Raw genomic sequence first — 18,613 nt, 5'->3', positions numbered from 1 at the left:
CCTATAGTTGTCCGAGGGGTTAAGAAATATAATACAGTATTCCTTATTAACAGTAAATGGAAAGAAATTTTTTTTTGCTTATAAATATATCAAATAAACAAAAACATAATCCTCAAACATAGTATAAATAAATAATGAAAAATCACTAGAATATCTGCTAAAATAGATCATATAACATAAAGTTTAACTTTAGAAGATGTGCTTACTATTTCTTATATCATTCAAATATTATCATATAACTATTAACACTATTTTTTAATCTTATAAATTTAAATTTTATAAAAATTAATTAAAATAAATAACAATTTACAACAGACACATGGTTATGTTTGATTCTGTTTAGTACTGACAAAAGTAAAATGATAAAAATTCCAACTGTTAACTCAAAAAAGACAGTATGGCATCTCAATTACTTAATTGTATACATGAAATTACATTCATTTATAAATAAATAACTTTATTAATATTATAACCATTTTCAGTCATCTATCATCGAACAAAGTTTACTAACAAAACTACTATATAATTTTACAAATTTGGCAGTCATTAAATGCTAATGAAAATGAACACAGTAGTTTTAGGCACACTTACAAAATATTAAATTCATATTTTTTTTACCTTTTTACCTATAACATTAACCCACTTATGATCATTGTTATACAAAATACATTCCACTTTTTTTAAAGCAGCATTTTAAGAAATTAGTCTTAGCCCAAAAAGTTTAGTCTTAATTTATCTTTGTATATGCATATTACACCTTGCACAGCAGGATCTAAATTTTACCTTAAGACTAAAGAACACATTGTTGGCTTGGATTAGAAGTATGCTAAGTCCAAAACTCATTTTTTCAGGAGAATTCAATTAGGCTATTTCTGTATGAAGGAAATTAGTTTTTTTTAAATTTATTTAGAGAATACTTGTTTTTTTTTTTTAAGAAAAATAGGTTCTTTGTTGAATATTGGACTTAGAATATTCAACACTCAAAAGAACCCAAAGAATAATTAACAGAATATCTCAAAATTGAACATTTTGGACTAAGTATAGTTTTGATCCAAGCCAACGATAAAGTTACTAAAATAAACCTAATCATAAATGCAAAAATACTAAAAACACATTCCCATAAAGTTTAAAAAAAAACATTTCGCTTCACTGTCAGAAACTGACCTTACCATCGTAAAGTAAATGCTACTTATGTAACAAAACAAATAAGAATTACTACTAGCAAAATTTAAATAGCTTATAATGAGAAAAATATATATATGATACATTCATGTTAAGATTTACATGAAGTAGAATTAAAACAAAACATAAGAAACCATTAAGCACAAAAAAAAATAGTTTTGTGTGCTTAAAAAAAATTTAATAATATAATATTTTTTCTATAAAACAACCTTCTTTGGTAGCTGCACATATTTTTATAAAAACTACTATTGAAAAAAGTAAAGGGATGTGTTTTACTTGGGCATAGGTCTTCAATTTATAGAAGTAATTTAATTTCATAATAGTCCATGTATCTTAGAGATTTTAATATTTATCTACATGAAAATAATTTATTCAATGTTTACACTGCATAACAACCATAAGCTTCATACCTTCCACATTTACAGACAACAAAATACAACAATGTATTTATAAGTTGAATTTCTATTCAACACCTGAAAGTTTCTATTTTGTTTGCTCAGAAAGGAAATTTCTGAGCCTACAAAATGGCAGTACTGCATTGCTCATACAAAGGAACAGCCAACATCATGAGCAATGGGCATGTACATGATCATGTCACTGCTGTTAAGTTTTTTATTTAGTGACATCTAAATAAATCAACATCTAGATCAACATAAATCTGTTCACAATGATACACATATTGCTACCACTGCTAAAATTACTCAAAGTCCAGTGAGATCGACTGTAAAGCATGCTGCTTGCCTTGGCAGCTCTGAACTTGCCAAGCATCATACTTCCTGGATACTTAGGGAATTTAATTTTCATTTTTACAAAATTCAGGTAACAAATCCATTAACAAGCAAGAAATGAGTTGAAAACAGTACAGCGTAACTGAATCTGTTTCAAAATCACTCTTAAAAGGCATTTTCATCTTTACAATTCACTTAATAAGCAGAGTAAGGATTACTTATCAGCTTAAATCCTCAGCAGCATTTGCATAGCCCAAGGCTTACTATTTGGAATACATTGTCACCAAATTGCAAAACTGAGCCATATTTCTTTGAAAAAAATTATGAAGGGAATACAGTAATAGTAAATGCAGATCACCAAACAAGACACAGTAACCAACTTTATGGTCCTCAAAATCAATATCATGAATAAAATAACTTGTGGTTCCAGCAACATATAATGAAAATATATGAAACAAATAATATTCAAGAATTAAGAATTAATATTTTTTTAATTTTAAATATTTTTTTCTTTGTAGGTTAATAAAGGTCTACGCAACAAAATAGTGTCATTTAATTTTATAAAATGTTGGGTGATTCTGACCAACCCTCTAAGTTTATCCTTAAAATAATTATTATCAGATAAAAGAGTTTATTACCACAATGTTTAGATCATTTTAAACGAAAAAGATCATGAATTGGGTATTTATGTAGAAAAAAATAAAACTGCCTGGATTTTAGGTTCTAATACCTATGGTAGATTACACATTAAGTGTTAAAAAAGAATCAGACACTACAGATATAAATCTAGGCAAATTTAAACTTTTAAACTTGTAAAAGTAAACGGTTTCATGTTATACCTCCATTATATGATCACAATTTATGAAATTAAAAATTTTCCTTTCATACTAAAAAAAAATTATTTTATAAGCAGACTAATTGTAAAATATAACGTAAGGATTTTTTTAATGATTCAAACACAATACTCACTTTATTTTACTTACTATCAAAATCATTATTACTGATTTTGCTAACTATTTTAACTTAAAATACTGATATTAATTTATTTGACACTGAACTTTACACATATCATTTATAAAATATAAATTGATATTTTAGTGAATTTGTTAAAGCAATAATTTATTAAACTTATGAAAATAAACTATAGTTTTCAGTAAAACAGATGATTTGGAAAAAAAATTTATTTCCTTATAAATAACATATTGTTCCTTTCATTTTTGTTTTGTTTTTTACCTTTATTGACAGGTTTTTATCATCTTTATTAAAGCAAATACAGTAATTTCTTTCTTCCCTTAAGTACTGAAGCTACTTTATAAATTTTCTAATTATTTAGATTTTAAACAATGATTATCATATATTTTATTATTATCTTGTTTTATCAAGGTACAGATCTGGTAAAACATTGTGGAAAAATTTATTTGCAATAAAATTAAAGCTGTTTTATGTAATGTTTATGATGTAATGCTGAATATACGCACTGAACATGTCTGCCTTTCATATTTCCATGTTCTTTAAACAGCTGAGTCTAAGTAAAATGCATATACTAACTATTAAAACACCAAAACCTTTTATTATTTTGATTATTTTTTTCATTAATCTATACCAATTTTTTTTTTTTGTTTTTATTAATTTATCATTCTATTTATTATTGGGTATGAACAGTTTGAGCAAAAACACAATTTTTAGTGAAGTGAATAAAAACCAGTATTTACTTTTACTTGCAATTATACAAGTGTTTACTTGCAGTTATACAAGTGTTTACTTGCAGTTCTGTGAATAAACAACAGTAAACCAAATACTTGACAAGTAGTCTCTTTACTTGTAAAACAGAAAAGTGAATAACCTTTACTTATCAAGCGTTTACTTGTAACTACACGCAATTACTGATTCCGGTCAGACTCTACTTAAATCGAGTGAATAAAATCCTAAGTTCGGAAGAGTATTCAAGTATTTACTGGTAGAATTTCAAGATAGCTATTTAGTAACCTTATCAAACTTTCATTTATTTTTTTATACTTGATATGGCTGCCTTTGTCAACATTCGTCAACCAAAAACTTACAAAGAAAGGCGAGTAGTGAGTCCAAGAAGATATGAAGAACTAATTCGTTTTACAAAAGAATCAGTTGAATTTTTGACGAACGCTTTTTTGGAAGAAAGTAATGAAAAGCGAGGAGGTGCTCTGACATCGCAACAGAAGATGGAAGTATTTTTGCGGTAATTATCAGACCCTGGATTTCAAAACGGTGTCAGTGAAGACTTCGGGATTCACCGTTCTACAGTATGCAAAACTTTCGATTACGTTTTGAATAAAATAAACGAAAAGGCATCTGCGTGGATTCACTTTCCACAGAATGCTCATGAGTTAAATGAAGCCAAGAGAAAATGGAGTTCTCACTTTAAAATGCCGAGCGTAATAGGTGCTGTGGATTGCACGCACTTAGAAATAAATAAACCAGCACGCTACAGAGACTGTTACATAAACCGTAAGAAGTATCCCAGCATCAACGTTCAGGTAACATGTAATTCCACTGAAAAAATCACTAGCGTTGATGCTTCTTGGCCGGGTAGCACCCATGACAGTCGCATCTGGAAACGGAGCGGTGTTTGCCAAACCATGGCTAAATTTAATGGTACGGTATGACTTTAGGGAGACAGTGGGTACGGAATTGCCCCATGGTTAATAACACCTTTTAAACCAGCGGGAAACAGGCAGGAAGAAGTGTTCAATAAACAACATTCTAGAGAAAGAGTTGTTATTGAACGCATTTTTGGTCAACTTAAGAAATGGTTCCCGATATTGGTGAATCTTATTCGTGTAAAATTGGGAAAAAATTCAAAAAGTATTTGTGGCTTGTTCTGTTTTACACAATGTTGTGAAACATTTAAATGACGAATATTATGAGTTAGAAGAAAATATCAATTATGTCAGAGAAGAGGATGAAAATGAAGAACCAGAAGAACTTGAAGAGGATGGAATTTGTCTCAGAGGGCAAGCAAGAAGAAATGAAATCATGGCTTTGTTTTTGGAAAATTGATTTGGAATAAACTCCTTATTTTTTATAATTTTACCATTTTTTATATTTATAATTTATTATTAAACTTTAATAAAATTTATTATTATTATAAATTTGTTACCCTTTTCCTTACCTCATTTTGTAGATAAAAAAATGTAATAAGTATAAATAACAGGAGAAAAATAAATAAAGAGAAAATCAGTATAAGAGAAAAAACAAAATTAATCATTTATACTGGATATTTCTATTATATACTGGTGTGTGAATGTGTGTGTGCGTGCATGTGTGCACATGAATGAATGAGCATATGTTAGCACACATACGCACGCGGCCCCTGCAAGTATAAATGAATTTTTAATTTTTTTTTTTTTTTTTTTGGAAGTGATAGGTTTTTTATTTTATTAAGGCTTAAAAATACAAAATTAAATACATACATTATTTTTTCAGAAATACAAAATAAGGATTACTTCAACAATATGTATTGGCTGAGATCAAAATCTCTGTTCTCTTCATTAACTTCGCACCGTTCTGTTGAAGATGATTGCAGCTAATGTAATTTTATTTTCTCTTGTTCCAGTTTTGTCTTCTCTGTTTTAATATTTATTTCCTCTCTCTTCATCTGCATTCTTGCAAGTTTCAGCTGCTCATTGAGAACGAGTCGTTGAAGATCAGTGGTTGATAGATCGGCTGTTTCATCAGTGTCCCAATGTTGTCTCTTTTTTTACGCTTTTCAGGTTGTACTGATTTTGAATGATTTTCGTCAGATGACTTGTTAGCGATTTTGTTAGTAGGCTGAATTGGGTTATCTTCTTGAATCCTATTTTCAATTCCTACAATGGTTGCTCCCGGTATCTGATGCAATACAGGATTTTCATGAATTTCAAGTAACTCAAGGAGGTTCCCCATTTTAGTAATTTCACTGCTGTATTCCCACTTCTATTTTTGTCAGTTTTCTTTTTAAGGTCTGTTTTCATGTTATTTAATTTTTTTTTAGTTTTTCTACTGTAATTGACTTCCCCGCACTTTTCTGATATTCCTTCTGAACAGTATTCCATACTTTTTCTTGGGCGGCAATTCTTTTAGAACTCATAGACTGGTCTAAAACAATGGTGTTGTCTTTAAGAATATTTACCAAATACATCTGCTACTTTCTGATGCAGATGGTTCTACTGGTTCTTGTACTTCGAAATTAGTCTCTTCACTAGACATGATGATGTTTGCTAAAAGACTGACATGCAAACGGTGCTGGATTGATTAAAACAAAAGAAACGTTTGATGTATAGACAAACGTGTGTGAACATGCTGATGCACAGGATATGAATCATATAAGTGTTTACTTGATAAGTAAAGAGAATACTGGATAAGTAAAAGCAAAATGGGAAAACTACTCGCAAATACTTTGACAACTACAAATGTTACAAGTGTTTACTTATAAGTATTAGTAAAAGGTTATTCACTTAGTCTCAAGGGTTTACTTTACTTGACCAGTATTTACTTTAAAGTAAAAAGTATAGCTTATTCACTTCACTATTTATCTTTATTAGTCATATCAGCCCAACACGATTGCTATAAATGAAATAATTTATTCATCTGGAGGAGAGGGAAATTTATGTTCAAAGTGTTCAAAACTTCAAAAACCAAATATTTATGTAGGCAGATTCAAAAGTGGATATGTCAGTAAACCTGAGGTGCATACTAGTCACAATGCCTGACTACAACACAGAATGGACATGATAAACCAGTGTTTGTCATATGAATTATCAGATCACTGTTTTGTAAAATGGTGGTGAAAATTGAAAGTTTGATTAAGTTTTGCATTGTAAATTCTGTGTTCATATAAATCAATCAAAGAGAAACCTATTCCAATGATTTCTATGACAGAAAAATTGAATAACAGTTTAAGAATGCGAGGGGCCATCGGAAACATAAAGTGAAAAAAAAACTTACAGGCTAGTTTATATTATTTTTTCAGATCCTTCCCAAAAAGTTCAAAGCACAGCAGTAAAGGTCAAAAACAAAACATTGTTTGCAAGAAAAAGGGTGAAATTGCTCATGATAAAACTGGAAGAAAACTCATTCAATGGCAACACACAGATTGTGATATCATTTTGTAGATTTCTCCTTTTTCAAACTGTATCATAAATCACATTTTCATCTAAATAAACACTTTTTCCACAAAAATAGTGCTTTTTGAAGTTCATAATTATAGAAAATTATTAACATTAGTACATAATAAATTTTTAGCATAATATCAGTGTTATAAATAAATTTTTTTTTGTGAAATATTTGAAGTCAGATTCTTTTTAAACAATTGTAGTGATTTATATTTGTAAACAAAAATATACAGAATAGTACAATGCATAATGAAAAAATTATATAGAATAATCTCATGTAAATATCAAAATTATGATAAAATTGAGTTGAGTTATAGGTAAGATTTAGACAGTAAGCAAATTTTGAACAATTAAAGTATGCAAGACAAATCAGAATAATACAGAAATATTTAGCAGGTAAAAATGTAAGTATCTTATATTACAAATAATACAAATTATTTAATTTTGATGAAAAAATCATGTTTCAAGAAAAAAGTAATAATAGTTAACATCTAATTTAAAAATAAACCCTATTGAAACTGACAAACAGACCAGATTAACTACACCTAAATTTTTTTCTGCTTTTTCTGATATTTTATTAACTAGTAATGTGATTTTATAAACTTGATCATTGGTTCTTGTGATTTGGAGCAATATTGTACATTTTATATAATAATACACATGATATGTAGAAACTGATATAATATCAATAAGACATTAGATAATACGATATATTTTTTACCTATTTAAACTAGTTTGAATCACTTTCTTCGTTTAATCAAAATATATTAAAAATATTATATATTCTTATTTGTATATACATTTCCCAAGAACTTAAATGAACATTGCTTTAAAAGAATCATTTAATTTCAAATTTTCAATAATTAGTTTATCAAAAACAGAGAACAGTGGTACCATTAAATAATTATGAAGGAATAAGTTAATAAAAACAATGAATCACTGAATAAACTTTAGTCATTCTACAAATGAACTATTTCTTCTTATAGTTAAACATACCACCAATACCTCAGTTGCATTTTTACATAAACATGCAAAAAGTAAAATTCATCAATATATAAATGATTAAAAGAAACAGATAAAACATATTTATAAATTTACCAAGTTATATAACTCACTCGACCAGAAATAATTCAGACTGAAAGACAAAAGCAGTAAAGTTGTTATAAAAAAAAAACAAAAAAAAAAAAAACAAACAAACTAAATAATATTAATAGATTACAATTTCTATAATATAATGCTGCAACAAAACTGAACTTACTGAGTTTACATTGTGTAATTTACATTAGATACAATGTGACCCATTTGTCTGAATCCCATCCATCTAAACTATCAAGATCATTCAACATCATTACATACATTTTTTTTTCCTTTTTTATGAAACTTCAGAAGTCATAAACTTCATTTTGCCCCTAACAATTTTGGTTTAATTTTTTAATTTCAAGTTTGTATACTTTTACAAAATACAAAAAACAATGAATTTAATTTATTCATTTTTTCCTTATTAGCAAATTAAATCATATACTAACCAGTTAGATGCATGCATTTATGTACCAATCTAGGTTGCAGTAGTCCCAATTATACATTGAATTCACTTATATTTTGATCAAAGGAATGAATTTATAAGTGAAGTGGTAGCTACTCTTCAAAATTCATCTTATTACAAGTAAAGTTTTAAATTATTATTAATTCGCACACTACTGAAAGTTTCTACAGTCAACAGTTTGTGGTACTTTGATCTCACTAAGGTACATGAAAGTTCCATATCAAAGCCATGCTGTTCCTACACACAGTTTGGATGAATGGGATTCTACTGCATTGTACTTCAATCACGTAATTTGAAAAGTCAATATAGTTTAACTGCTTTATAAAGTACCAATCAATAACATCTAAAACCAGTAGGATAAAATTCAATTCTATAATGTTTAATAATTATTAAATTACTGACATTTTCTTCTATAGCAGGAACAATAACAATTCTTTATTTTTTAAATATTTAAAATGCATCCTGAATAACAAGCTACTTTAAATAATGTTATAAAAATCACAATTATTAAAAAAAAATTAACTTAATAATTAATTACTTTTAAAAAAAAAATACAAAATATTAATTAGAAATTAATAAATGTAATTAAACCTATTTACTCCCTTTCCATATATATTACTACTGCAACAGCTGAGTGAATTTTTACATTTCATAGAACAAAATAGAAATTACAAATAAATACCCATTCCCTATATGTAAAAAAAAAAACAAAAACACAATGAAACAGAAAAAACTATAAAAAGTATTATAATAAAATCTGAAAGAAAACTAATTTTTTTTAAATCACCAGTGATCATAGCATGAGTTATATGTCTTGACCAAGTTTTGAGAAACATCTTCAGAGTTAAACAATTTTAAAAATCAATAAACTGAATTACATCATGAACACTTTTATTTTATTATACGTTTTTATGAAACTATTCAAACTTTGAAATAAGTAAATATGTAAGTTTGTTTTTTTCTTTATTATAACTTATTTCATTAAGTAACAAAACATTTTTATAAAGTAATAAAAAAACAAACATTTTTATAAAGTAACGTACATCAATGCAATAATAAATTAAAACAAATGAAATGGCAAGTAAACTAGTTTATGCTGCTCTTACACAGCACTGCTTATCGTGAATATAAAGTTTAATATGATTAATAACAAATAACTAGTGACAATATGCAAAGCTAAATATTCTAAATCAGTCAGTTACGTTATAATAGTAATAAGATATTTCTTCTAAGAAATCAAATAATCAGAAAATTTTTTAAAATTTACTTTTTTGTTTTTTAAGAATAATTCATGAAATATTTGAACTTAAATGAATTAACAATCCTAGTAGAAAATTTAAAAATTTTTACCAGTTTAAAACAGAAAACAGCACAAACTTTAAATGTACAAGCAAAATTATCATGCTATTTTTAAATAACAGTGAACAGGGTGAGTATACTTTAAATTTTAAATGATGTATCAAACCTTATTATATTAATTAAGGACTTTGATTATTTTAATACAACACAGAAATGTAGTCAAAAATGTTTTATAATGATACAACAGAGTTTGAATAAGTTTATCTTTATGTTGACCAAACCAAAAAAGTTCTAACATCTATCTGCTACTCAGCCATTTTTTATAAACATGTCATATACAATTATAATATGACTTTCACAATAGTTATTAAAAAAAATTATTTTTACTATATTCTTTTTCAAATTACTAGATATCAAAGTCAATTTTTTTTTTACATACCACTGTGATGTATTTATTAAGTTTTAAACAGAGACTCATGTAACCCAACAGCTCTCACCAATAAAATAATGAAAGGTTGACTTTTTCTTGCAAGAAAATTTCAGTTGACAGTTCTGCTATTAAAATTTTTTTAAAAATTCATATATTATATACAATAACAATGAAACGTCTAAATGTTTATTTAAAAAATCCAGCCCTGAAGATTAACATGAGAGTTTGAAATCAGCTAGCACTTTAAAGCTTAAATATTAATTAATACTAAATACAATAATTGACTTACTCTGTAAGATGTTTCTTTCAAGATTTAGCAAATGGATTCATATATTTAACACTGCATAACTATATGAAACACAGTCTACTATAAAAATACAAAAATAGAATCAACTGTTGAACAATCATACAAACTATTACATTATTTGAAATCACCGGTAATAAAACAGGTTTTTAGTTTTATAAACATAATTATAATTAGATAATTATATACATAATTAAGAAATATATAATTAAATAAATATATCACAACAAGTATCCCTTTTAAAAAGCTTAAAGAATTTAACAGCCAAACATAGCGTAGAAACAAACCAAAACAACAAATATTTAATACTAAAAGAACCGAGAACAATATTACATATAGTAATGTAAAATAATAAATTAAAAACAAATACATGTTCTTCTTTGTTACAAACTGATTAATAAATAATTAAGAACATAAAATAGTTTATAATTTAAGGTATTCAACAAGTTCTTATCCTCTCTTTGGCACTGTCAGACCTGAGTAACTTCAGCTGTATCATCTGGATGATGCAGTGTTGCCAATAAAAAGCTAGCAGCTCTAGCAACATCCCAGCTATTATCTTCTAATGCAGAAAGTTTAGAGACTGTATCTGCTCCTATGTGAACTGGCAAAAGAGCATCGAGTCTTGATAATTTTATAGCACGATGAACATCCCAATTAGTGGCATTTAAAGCAACTAACCTACTTTCCTCACTCACCTAAAACAATAATAAAATAACATCAACAAATACACAAAAATGGTAGCAACAAGTATTATTCAAATAAATGAACATTACTTAACAGAGCAGCCTTTTTCAATATTGTTATAGCTCATCAAAAAATCTCTATAAAACAAGTAAACACCAATTATTCAGATCACAAGATAAATTAGACAGATTATGTATGTCAGGGATGGCAGGAGACCGGTTTGTTACCACAGATACCAGAAACAAACTGCTCCAGTATACAAATGGAAAAATGTAGGTAAACAATGGAAAAACATTATTCAAAGCACCATTACAAAGTACAAAAATTATAAATAAAAAGAAAATTGTTGTGGTCATTCATATTATAATGCCCATATTAATAAAATAATAGTGATGCAACTATGCAAACATTTTAAATAAAATATTTAAAAAATTTAAAGGTATTAATTCAAAATTGTTAAATATGAAAGACAGGAAACTGGTATAATAAAAAAAAGGACAAACTAGAAGTAAGATGATGAACGGTATAATAAGATAGCAGCTGGGAAGAGAGAGTCTAAATTGAGAGTAGAAAGGAAACTGCTGACGTGGTTTAACTATAAACAGAATGAATAAAGTGAAAGATTGTTAAAGAACGTTGAATATGATAACAGAAATAAAATCTGAGAAGTAAACCTATCAACTACCTTCAACAACATCAATCTACTATCAACCTATCAAGTAAATCATTAATATCAACTATTTCCCTGTGGAGATAGTTGATGTTGATGATTGTGGAGGGAAAAGGAGGGGAGGATAGTGAATAAGGAGAATTGCAACAGTGAATTAATGGAAAACAATATGCATGGATAGGGGAAAGTAGATGAAAATAGTGCAACCCAAAGAAAGTGGAAAATAGGGATGAATAATGACCTGTCTTTTTTTTTAAACTTGAAATGATCATTTAATTAACATTTTTATATTATGTAAATGGATATTATGTAAGGATAGTCATCCTTACATACACCTTACATTAACGCCGTAGGCCTTAACACTCCAAAACACAGTTTGCTTTCCTAGGGAAAATAATCTTTGGTGAAATATAAAATTAATAAAACTTATATAATGTTGCAATTTAAGTGCAAAACAGTTAAATCACTAATCTAATATCAGTTAGATGTGACCAAACTTACTGAAAGATTGGGTATTTAAAAATTACTAAATAGAACATTTTTAAATTTCATGAAGTTTCAAATTCTGTTTTGCAGTTCTTCGTTCAGAATTAGAGTTTAAATATGATGATATTTAGGATTAACATAATAAATACTGAACTACCATAAATCAGACAAGATCTCCTAATCCTCTCTGTCACCTCCTACAATATGATAGTACTTTACTTACTCTTAGGTTAGACAGCTAGATGGGTCTTTCAAAAAAATAAATACTGTGAGAGTAATACATTGTATTAGTATCAACAGTCACAGAGTTAATAAATAAAGAAATCAAAGTGTAGATTGCAATATTTAGTTCAATTTTTTGCCTATTCTCATTTTAATTATTACTTAACATACCCACAGACAAATTTGCATCAAAACTAGTATAGCTAGTAGATTACAACTCAAATGAAATAATAATAATAATAATAATAAATAAAACTAACCTTAGGACCAAGTACTTTTCCCATAATTCGTACTTCATCACTAGTAATTCCACAAGCTTTGCCACGAGTTCGACTTGCATTTGGACCATCACAAGCAAACTCTAAGAGATCCTCACATGACACATGTTCCCTTAGTGGAGCAGTGGACAGTCCTTCTAAACGTTCTAATTCATTAGCGATCTGATCATCAAAAGTACTTTCTTCAGAACTAAATCACAAAAAATACCTAACAAAGTTAATTTTTTGTTCAAACCACATTTAATTTATCTAGATATTCTTATTTCAGGTCATAATTGATCAATTAATTAATTTATCTGTATAACAGTTTAGAAGTAATTAGATATCTACTGCAGCTATCATCATTTGGGGCACATAGACAACTGTACCCCTTTATAATGAGGGTACCAGTAACTTCTGACATTTATGGATTGTCAGGCCAGGATCTGTTGTTATTTGGAACATGAAAACGAAACTGAGGCCTGGAACAGTAACAAAGAGGTCAGCTTTAAAATATAACAGGCTTGGCAGGGCTTTGAACTACCAAGCCATCTGTACCCATATGAAAAGGCTAAATCTAACCTCTAAAATAAAGAGGTTTTAAATAATAAAGAGTAACTTGATTCTAAATCACAAGAATCACTCTACCACTCCATGGGGAGGGTAGCATCTCAGCCTTTCATCCGGAGGTCCTGATCAGGCATGGCATTTTTCATACTCTACCTACCAAATTTCCATTTCATATTCCCACAAAAAAATGTATCTTTTCACACAGCATAACAAACTATTGAAATTTTTTGACTGGCTTTCTATTCTAATTCTAATGACCCATACAAAGTTCTTTGTAAAGTTCTAATACAACAATGAGAATGGATGGTTTAAAAAAAAGTGTCATAAGTTTGGTCAAAAAATACAGTGAATTTTAGTTTTTTTTCCAAAAAAAATCTTTATTTATTCATCAATATTGATTTTGTCACCTTATACTCCTCTTCAGTAGTAACATACTGTGCCACCGTTTTTTCCAATCTTCAAAGGACCTCTGGAACACAGTTTTTGGTATGGCGTTTAGCTCCTTCAGCAATTCTGTGTTTATGCTTTAATGTTGGCAAAATGTTGTCCTTTCATGGTTCTTTTCAGTTTTGGGAAAAGGAAGAAGTCACGGGGAGTCATGTGCAGCGAATATGAAAGCTGAGGCATCATAACAGTGTTATGTTTGGCCAAAAATTCACGAATAAGCAGTGAATTTTTACAGTGAAACGTGAGCAGGTGCATTATTGTGATGCAATTGTCATGAATTGCTTCCGACATAAATCTAGGTATTTTCTTCAAACTGCTTTATACAAACAGCAAAGAACTTCCTGATAGTAATCGTTATTGAATCTCTGATAGTGATTCGATGATTGTCCATAATTATTTTCTTAACTTTTTCAATGTTGTCATCGGTTGTTGATGAGCAGGGAAGTCCAGGGTGCCTATCATCTTCAATGCCTTCACAGCCCTCTTGGAAGTGTTTGTACCACTTGTAAATACTTGTTTTATTCATACAAGAATTGCAAAAAGCAACATTCAACATTTCCAATGTGGTGCTGCACTTTATCTCATTTTTAAAGTGAAATTTAATGCAAATTCTTTGTTCCATTTCTTCCAAAACTTAAAAATCACCAAACATATCAAAACACATGTTATCTTTTTGACAGCCAACAATAAACTAAGCATCCAATATGGCTACAAATGAACATATGCTAGGGAAAAGTGTACAAACATAAAAAAAATTATTATAATTGGAGTTATACAGCTTCGGAAACATAAAAATTCCACATATTTTTTGATCAAACTTTGTATTTGTGAACAAGACTGAATAAGATTTAAATGAGAATAGTATATGTGTCATTAGTAATTGAAAGTGCATCTTTAGATGAAACGTACATTAGAACATTGTAGCTCACCATTCTAAATTTATAAAAAAAAGAATTAAAAATATCTTATTTTAAACTTGTTCTTTTTTTGAATTTATTACCACACAGTTCCATTTATAAAAGTTATTTAGAATTTTGACTAATATTAACAAAGGAAAAAGTACACACATGATAAATCATTTTTCGATAACTTCTCTTTGAAAACATATAGCTCATACAGTCTCAAATACAAAAAATTTCTGATTAGAAATTTTTTTATATGTATTTTGAATATGTTAAATATTGAAATCCTAGGATTGGGGATTCAAGAAATTTGAACAAACAAGACAGTTTTTCTGTGATCATTTGAGGAATGTTGGAGAAATTGATAAAGCATCTGTAAAATTTTAGGAAATTGCAGGTGAGCACAGAAATTACAAAATAATTTAGAGACTGGATATAGTACTGCTTGTGTGTACAGCTAACAATTTATATCTTTTAGTCTTTCAAATAATATATTATATTTCACTTAAATTTAATTACAGTTATTCATATGATGAACTTAAATTAATATTCATATATTGTTCACAAATTTACAGAAAGACTATCAACACAGTTATGTGGTTATTTAAGTGCAAGTAAAAAGTTCAGATGCATTTTGTGCATAACACTGAAAACATATCACTGCTGTGAATTCATTTCTAACTTCCGTGGTAGTATTCTGAAATCAATGCAAAACCTATTATTCCCTTCTGGTTTTTTTTTCCACTCAGTTGTAAAGAATTCTGTTACATACTTTAATAACATACTTTTATCCATCTTTAGAACATAAAGAGATTACAGCTTTACTTAAGAAATTTCCCTGACTGCTGGTTAATCCATTTATAGAAATAAGTGCATCTTTTTTTATTGCAGAGAGAAATGACTATTTTAAAAATCGATAGCATAACTAAAAACAAATAGAGAAATATATTTTTCACATTCATGTTTTTTCTTTATTTTAATTAAAAGAAATGTAATCTATAATTTTATATTTAGTATAATTGATAATGAATTATTTTTATGCATTTTAATTACTCAATAATTTGTTGTTTGATTTTTGAAATGTTACTTTTATCACTGAAGATTATTTCATATTATTTATCAAGCCATGCACTTTCACATAAATAATTTAGTGCATGTATTGCTTGTTGTTTTATTTTTGTATTTTTTCACTGTTGCTGCTCTTTTAATTGCATTTCTAAAATCTATTTTCCCTGATTAATTTTAGAAATAATATATTCATTATTTAATTATTTATTATGATACGAAATACTTTAAAATATCTTCACATTATGAGTAGCTGCCAGTGCAATAGAACATTAGTATTCTAGCAAGCAGGACAGTCAAATAAGTTGAAATTAATGATTTATCAATTTTTAACTGTGTCAATCTATATTTTTGCTTTGTCATCATGCTAGTAAGGTTTTCTTACTGATCACATTACCTCTAATTTAAGTCAGCATAATAAAAGATCAAACAAAAACTGGATTTTGAACATCCGCACTTCATTAATCAAAATTACACCAGTTTAATTTTAAGGGTTGTCTTCTTTTCTGTATTTATTAGAATATAATATTAATTGTAATTATTTTTTCTGCAGCTGTTAATGAAAGATGTACTCTATCTGTGGTTTTCTTTTTAACTTGTGGTGTTTAAATTTGTGGTTAATAGGTCAACTTTGAAACTACATAACATATGCCATTCCATACATAAACAATTGCCCATCGAAGAAGATATTCTTGTGTAACTTTGAGTTTCTGAATCCAAAGGAAATACAGTATTTGACAATTGGATGAAAATGGTTTTCCCTTCCTCGGACACAGGAAAATTCTTCAAACGCTGTTATCCTTGTATTAGTAAGACGTAAAAATAATTTGAAAATAATATTAAGTCCTGAAGATTTTCCTGTGACTTTGTGTAAAAATGGAAAGTGAAGAAAATAGTTTATGCTGCATCGGTTTGAGAATGGATTTTTATAATATAATAAAATTAAAAGTATGAAAAGTTCATGAACATGAGTTAATGTACGAGGGTTATTTTTTTTTCAAGGTCGATCGGTCCTTTATATATAAATAAATAAAAGCCTGTGCAAAAATCAGATGAACCTCTGCACATATGTTTTGCGCAGCGTCACTTCGTTTAGTTCTGAACATGCAGCTAGCACGTAAACATGTCTACAACAATAGCGCCAAGTGTGAAATGCGTGTGGTAATTCGATTTCTTTAGGCTGAGGGGTGTAATGCAACTGAAATTCATCGACGAATAAGTAATGTGTACGGTGAAACTTCAATGAGTGACAGCAAAGTGCGATAATGGTACAGAAACTTAAAAGCAGGACGTACAGATGTTCATGATGCAGGTGGTCAGGGAAGGAAGCGAGTGTCAACTGATGATCTCGTTGAGCGAGTGGATGAGGCTATTTCAAAACTGAAGAAACAAAAGAACAATCCAAACAGTGGATGCATTCCTATTCTCCCAGTAAACCAATGACGTTCAAGCGAACCTTCTTCAACAGAAAATGTATGGCTATTGTGTTATGGGTCCGGAATGGAGTTCTCTTTGTGGAATTCATGGAATGTGGCATGACCATCACTGCAGCCTCATACTGCGTGACTCTTCAACGTCTACGAAGTCCAATTCAGAATAAGCGGAAGAATGTTGTCATCAGGCATTGTCTTTCACCAAGACAATGCTCGGCCGCACACTGCAGCTGTAACAAAGAAGCTCCTGCAGTGTTTTCGTTGGGAAGTGTTTGATCACCCACCATACAGCGCAGACTTGGTTCCATCCGATTTTCACCTCTTTGCTCACATGAAATGCTGGCTAGGAGGACATTTTGGCACAGACATCGAGCTCCAGACCAGCGTAGAAACATGGCTGAAAACACAGGTGGATCCGTTCTATGACAAGGATATTGGAAAGTTGGTACCACGCTACGACAAATGTCTAAATCGGAGTGGTGACTATGTAGAGAAATAGCATAACTATGTAAGTACTTGTTACAAATAAAAAATGTTTTATTTTCACTGTGGTTTTAATTTCCTGACCGATCGGACCTTGAAAAAAAATCTTCGTATTACATTTTCACAAGTTTTCAACACAAATTTTGAAGTTTGCGATTTGTGAAAAATCTTGATGTGGTAGAAAAAATTAAGATTATTTTTGGATTCAGGGCTAAAAAATACACAGGAATCAATTATCAAAAGTTAAAAACATTACATAACCCAAATTCTACAGGCTTGTGTAACAGGAAACGTAAAGCTCAAGTGTTGTCTTTATTTTGAATATTGATAGTTATTGCCTCATGTCTTCATTATACCATACTGTTATAAATACAATTAAATTGCTTTAAGCCTTGCCATAATTCAGTTGAAGCTCTAAAAACTGGTGATAAGCCATGAAGTAATAATAATAACAGTAGTAACACTAACAATGATAATGTAGTTTCTATTTTTTTTTTTCAGGCTAAAATTATTATCATAGAGTATCAATCTTACTTGATGCATTGTTCAGGTGGTTGAAGAGTTTGATTTACAAAATTATTATCATCAGTTTCCAATGAAGTTGAAATTTCCACTTGTTCAGCACTAGTTACAATTTCTGTTACAGGAATTTCATTTTCTTCTGGTGGTGGGTCTTCTTCTAATCCTAAATAAACTGGTTCTAAAACAAATACAATGATTATTTAAAATATGTTAATTAATCATTAATACATATAAATATATTTTTTTTTTTGAAA

At 28.7% G+C, this 18,613-nt stretch overlaps 1 protein-coding gene across 1 annotated transcript in view; it reads right to left on the bottom strand.

Annotated features, from left to right (window-relative positions):
* Positions 1-9,626: 9,626 nt before the first annotated feature.
* The window catches only part of Ack-like (activated Cdc42 kinase-like), a 120,560-nt gene continuing 111,573 nt past the window's right edge, over positions 9,627-18,613 (bottom strand). The window contains exons 20-22 of the mRNA XM_075355796.1: positions 18,372-18,537; positions 12,941-13,148; positions 9,627-11,313 (exon numbers count right to left, since the gene is read on the bottom strand). Of these exons, the coding sequence (XP_075211911.1) occupies positions 11,086-11,313; positions 12,941-13,148; positions 18,372-18,537 (602 nt within the window). The 3' untranslated portion in view covers positions 9,627-11,085. The remainder of the gene's footprint in view (positions 11,314-12,940; positions 13,149-18,371; positions 18,538-18,613) is intronic.

This window comes from Lycorma delicatula, chromosome 2, assembly GCF_047948215.1.
Source record: "Lycorma delicatula isolate Av1 chromosome 2, ASM4794821v1, whole genome shotgun sequence".
NCBI lineage: Eukaryota > Metazoa > Arthropoda > Insecta > Hemiptera > Fulgoridae > Lycorma > Lycorma delicatula.
Note: the sequence above shows the minus strand (reverse complement) of the source record. Positions and strands in the feature narration are given on the sequence as shown.